Consider the following 5,778-nt stretch of genomic DNA (forward strand, 5'->3'; position numbering starts at 1 on the left):
ACAAGGAGCGGGGGGTAGGGGGCTGGGAGTTCTGGGGGGGAGCTGTCAGGGGGCAGGAGTGGGGAGAGGGATCGGAGCAGTCAGGGGACAGGGAGCAGAGGGGTTTAGATGGGTTGGGAGTTCTGGGGGGACTGTCAGGGGGTGGGGAGTGGTTGGATGGGGCGTGGGAGTCCCAGGGGTCTGTCTGGGGGTGGGGGTGTGGATAAGGGTTGGGGCAGTCAGGGGACAAGAGGCAAGGAGGCTTAGATAGGGAGTGGAGTCCTGGGGGGCAGTTAGGGGCAGGGGTCCCAGGAGGGGGCAGTCAGGGGACAAGGAACGGGGGGAGGGTTGGGGGTTCTGGGGGGGCGGGAAGTGGGAGGGGCGGGGCTAGGGCGGGGCTCCTCCCGTCCTCTTTTTTGCTTGTTGAAATATGGTAACCCTAATTATAGTCTCCTTGCTCCCACTCAACCTCAGTGAAGGTGAGGAAGTATAGTACTGTGTCACAGGGTGGCTGGCTGGCTCCTGTGACTGAAGTAGGTCCAGCTCCCATGCCATAGTAGATGCTCCCAGTTAAAGGGGTGGGGTCCAAGTTGTAAAAGGCGAGCTGAGGAACAGTTTTGTTTACTTTGCTTAAAGTTTGGGCAATAAATCTGCCTAAAGGAGACTGTGAGTGCGGCAGCTTGTCTTTAGCAAGCTGGAGAGAAGCTCTGCCTCATCACTAGGGCTCTACCAAATTCATGGCCATGAAAAACGCATCACGGACCGTGAAATCTGGTCTTCGTACTATACAGATTTCACAGGTGAGACCAGCATTTCTCAAAATGGACCATGAATTTGGTAGGGCCCTACTTATCACACATTATCAGTCTCCCAGAAAATGTTCAATACTGAGAGAAACTGGCACAGGGGATGCTTTGTCTGTCCATTCAGTGGCTACCTCCTCAGAGCAATATGACACTGGGAAGGTGTCATTGTAGCAGTCTTGCCTCCATTGATAATGAAACTGGTTCAATCTTCTTCATTTGACCCTAGCTGGGAGCTTTTCCTGTTGTTCTGCTTTAAATTTTAGTGCCTAAGTCACCTCAATGGGCGCTGTGGCTGCTTAACTTCTTTGAAAATCAGGCCATATATTTTATGGCTGTGAAATATGCTTAAATGAGGGGCAGAAGGACTCTATCTAAGGGTTATGGAGATTGTATGGTAATCACACTACTGAAGAGCCTGGAAATGACTGTTTAGACTTAGATCGTTATGGTCTTTTTAGATATTTGAAACAGAGGTGAGAGCAAGAGAGAGTTTTCATTTAAATTTTTCTATTAATACAAAAAATCATAAAACTAATATAATCAGAACTGTCTATTAATATAATATTTTTCATACTTTCCAGGTCAAATCAATGGGTCTTTAAGGCATTAATCTCCCAGGCTTATATGTCATAAACTCTCACCAGATATTAATTCTTCAGAAATCTGCTTTGCACTAGTGTCTTGTAAATTATCCCTTTCCTGTTCAGCCTCTATGGATTTTTCACTAATCAACATGTTCTCTTTGATAGGATCTTTTGCAGCTGCAGTATGAAGGTGTTGCTGTCATGAAGTTGTTTGACAGAGCAAAAGTCAACGTCAACCTCCTGATCTTCCTTCTGAACAAGAAGTTCTATGGGAAATAATTGGCATCTCCCAGAGGAGCTATGAAAAGGGGGATGAATGGAAAAACTGCATCTCTGTTTCTTAATATCCTCTTTCACCTGTCAGAACCAAGGACACCTATATATTGATGTACCTCCCTCTGCCCAAACTACAAGTATAAAGTATAAAGAAGGACTAGACTGTCAGTGAATTAATAATCCTGACTGAGTCCACAGGGACTCTATCTGTCTTACTGCTATGATCTTTTTTTCTGACTTTTCAGATTCCTTGAGAAGCATTTAGTTTAGAATGTTTTCCGTGTACTATTACAGTGGCATTGGGGATTAAACAGTTGTTAGAATATATTTTGGGCTTCTGGGTGTGTTCTTTGCCTAAATGTTTGGATGGTGGGGCTTGAATTCTTGTTATTTGTTGTAGAAGAAGAAAGCTAACACAGCAGAGCAACCAGGTCTGCCTCTGTATCTAGAAGCAGAACAGGATTTCAGCTCATATTTAGACTCCCTCCTTGAAATTCTAAGAAAACACAACAGGACATCAACTTAGAGAAATATTTGCTCTGTGCTGTAGCATGGAGAAACTGGAAAAATTTTAACTAGCTGATTCTGTCCATAGCAGTGTCCATTACCGAAGGCTCACTACCAGGATGACTGAACTCTGTTTATAGATTTGATTTGTAAAGACCTATACTTGAGTTATATTTTAGCATGTTATTCAATATACGTATGTAGCTCTGTCTTCAGGCAATGGGGAGAAGAAAAGATTTTGTCACAGAACTGAGTCAAATTAAAAGTGGTCAATGGCCAGGTTGGTCAGGTGGTTGCAGTGCCAGCTTTTGGTGGTGGCGGTGGTGACTATTAGCTGTATCGGACTAGTGCAGCAGAGTCCTAGATGGCTTTCAATGATCTAAGTGTTGCTGAATTATTACTACACATACATTATTGTAGCCATGTATAACATCTTTAGTGATCCAATTCTTTTTTCAATATTTGTTTCTCATTAAGACGCCTTACTAATATACAGATTGTCCCGGTAGTAGAGGAAATGAGGAATGTGTGTGCTAATGCTTAAAGATGAAAAGCGGCCTTTTATTGGGGATGAAGGAGAGAGATTTTTGAATCAGTTGAGAAAAGTTTATTTTACAGTTTTGCTTCAGAAGCTTTTAGAACATTACAGAAAAAGTTTCTAAGTTAGCTTATTGCTCCACATATCTCTACCTGATGCCATTAAACACTATGATCTACCTGCAGACTTGCCAAAGGGAATTTACTCTGCCTTAAATAGTCTGAGCTGTTAAATTATTTACATTTTACCAAATGTACATGAGCAAATGACTCCCCGTTTCCTTTACTACTTAGATATTCACTCATTATTACGGTGGTGCCTGTTACATTGCTATACCTAACAGAAATGCAAAAGGACTGTTATGAACTCCGATCTTCATTAAACAAACTTTTCATTGCCCAAGTTATCTGCTCCAGATAAAAATGTCATTTTTTTTTAAATAATTTTAAAATCTGTTTGACTGTTTTATGTTCCCAGAGTATAGGTTAAAATAAAGTCTCTCTATTCTTAGACACACACACATACGCCTTACGTTTATTTCAAATAATTTTGTTTTATAATTTAATCACAGAGTCAGCCATTTTAGTGTTTTTTAAATGAAACCAGTTACTAACTCTCTGCCTGCCTTGGGAGTCAGTTGTTTCCCATAGTCTTTTTAAGAGGCTAATCCTGTATGGCTCTACCTTGTGACAATCCCTGCCACGCAAACAGTAACAAACTGATTTTATCTTGGTCTATGCAGTATTAGCATAATTAAAAGAATAGATGACACAACTTTCCTTTTGGATGTAAAACTGACCACATCCAGGAAGTTCCAAATAGGGGAAATTCTGCCCACAGAGAGGAGAACCTCAAAATAGGAATTCTACCCGCCATCCTGAAATAGCATCAGGACAGGGACAGGATAAAAGTCTTGACTTGCATCTACCTGTCTCTTTTCAATGTGAGTCCCCACTGCTGTTTAACTGAAGGGTTTTAAATATAACTATCCTTTTTTAGTTAGGGATAGTGACAATAGGACATTCTCAAATTATTCATCAGGGGAATAAAACAGCACCCTGACAGCTGTTCAACAAAAGGGATTAAATTTTCTCCATTTAAAAAGGGCTACTTTCCCAGATGTCTGCTTGGCTGCCTCTTCACCATAATCTAAGAAATAGCTAATGAGACATGTTAGGCTATTCTAATAAAATATCATAATACCCACGAGGAGAAGATATTTGGATTATTTATAAGAACAGCCAATATCTGAAAACAGATATTGAAAACAGTTTTGGTGCAAATTGACAAGACAACTAGGTAGTGAGAGTGAAACAGTTTTATGGAAACAGGTGTGCCAGTTCTAGTTGAATAACTGTGTAACTTTGGTAGGAGTTTTTAAAAGAATGGAGACACTCTGGCAGAAAGATCCAGTTTCAGCACTGAAATTTTGTAATTTGTTACTTTATTTATTGGTGTCCTAGCTTTCCCTTGTCTCTTCCCTCTCCCGTCCCCACAATCATTGTATTTATCTTGGGCTTAAATTCCTTTCAAATAACTAGATGGCTTAGCCTATTGTTTGCACATAAAATGTCTTTGTATTTCTCATCTAAATAAAAGATAATTTGTTCACGTCTGAGTGTGTTTGAATCTGTTTGGGGCCGGCTTTAATTTGTGTGTCAGTTGGTTAAACGCAGCACTTTGCTCTTTAGTGAAAATTTCTAATCACAGGACCACAACAGCATATACATACACAGACATCTTCTGCATTTCTCAGATGTCAATCACTTATGGACAAGACTATCATCTCGCCCCATTATAATGTCTGAATCAAGTTGAGAGGCATGTGCAGGGCTGTTTCCTAGTTACACTGCATTTCGTGCACTCCAATTTAAAAAGTGCTATCAAACTCGGTTTCCATCATTTCCATAGGAAAGGCAGAACCACAGTCTTTAGTCACAGAACCCCTGTGTGCCTGGCTAAACTCCTGGTGGATCAAGATCCAACCCCCTTGGATCTAAAAACAAGGAAAAATCAATCAGGTTAGGGGTTAGGGTTAGGGTTAGGGGTCAGGGTGACGGTGAGGGTTGGGTTAGGGGGTTAGGGGTTAGGGTTAGATTAGGGTTAGGGGTCAGGGTCGGGGTTAGGGTGAGGGGTGGGGTTAGGGGTTAGGGTTTAGGGGTTGGGGTAGGGGTAGGGGTAGGTTTAGGGGTTAGGGTTAGGTGAGGGGTAGGGTTTAGGGTCAGGGGTCAGGTTAGGGGTTAGGGTTAAGGGGTTAGGGTTTAGGGGTTTACGGGGTAGGGGTTGGGGTAGGGGGTAGGTTTAGGGGTTAGGGTTTGGTGAGGGGTAGGGGTTAGGGTTAAGGGGTAGGGGTTAGGGTTAAGGGGTTAGGGGTGGGGTTAAGGGTTAGGGGTCACGGTTAGGGGTTTGGGTTACGGTTTGGGGTTAGGGGTCAGGGGTTAGGGGTAGGGGTTTGGGGTTTGGGTTAGGGGTCAGGGGTTAGGGTTTGGGTCAGGGGTTAGGGTTTAGGGTTAGGGGTAGGGGTTAGGGTTAAGGGTTAGGGGTTAGGGTTAGGGGTTAGGGGTTAGGGTTTAGGGTTAGGGTTGGGTTAGGGTTAGGGGTTAGGGGTTTAGGGTTAGGGGTTAGGGGTTAGGGGTTAGGGTTTAGGGTGAGGGTTGGGGTTAGGGTTGGGGTTGGGGTTAGGGGTTAGGGTTAGGGGTTAAGGGTTAGGGTTAAGGGGTTAGGGGTTAGGGGTTAGGGTGAGGGTGAGGGTAGGTTAGGGTTGGGTTAGGGGTTTGGGTTTAGGGTTAGGGGTTAGGGGTTAGGGTTAGGGTTTAGGGTTTAGGGTTAGGGTTTAGGGTGAGGGTTAGGGGTTAGGGTTAGGGTTGGGGTTGGGGTTAGGGGTTAGGGTTAGGGGTTAGGGTTAGGGGTTAGGGTTGGGGTTAGGTTTAGGTTTAGGGGTTAGGGTTAGGGGTTAGGGTTAAGGGGTTAGGGGTTAGGGTTAGAGAGTTAGGGTTAGGGGTTAGGGTTAGGGGTTAGGGTTGGGGTTGGGGGTTGGGGGTCAGGGGTCAGGGTCAAGGGTCAAGGGTCTAGGGTCTAGGGTCTAGGG

The 5,778-nt window shown here is 43.7% G+C and overlaps 1 protein-coding gene across 1 annotated transcript in view; it reads left to right on the forward strand.

The window, feature by feature from the left end:
- Nucleotides 1-4,301, forward strand: part of IQGAP1 (IQ motif containing GTPase activating protein 1) — a gene marked incomplete in the record, with an annotated part of 184,544 nt that extends 180,243 nt beyond the window's left edge. The window contains 1 exon segment of the mRNA XM_034782917.1: nt 1,535-4,301. Within this exon segment, the coding sequence (XP_034638808.1) occupies nt 1,535-1,648 (114 nt within the window).
- Nucleotides 4,302-5,778: the final 1,477 nt, after the last annotated feature.

This window comes from Trachemys scripta, chromosome 10, assembly GCF_013100865.1.
Source record: "Trachemys scripta elegans isolate TJP31775 chromosome 10, CAS_Tse_1.0, whole genome shotgun sequence".
Taxonomy (NCBI): Eukaryota; Metazoa; Chordata; order Testudines; family Emydidae; genus Trachemys; species Trachemys scripta.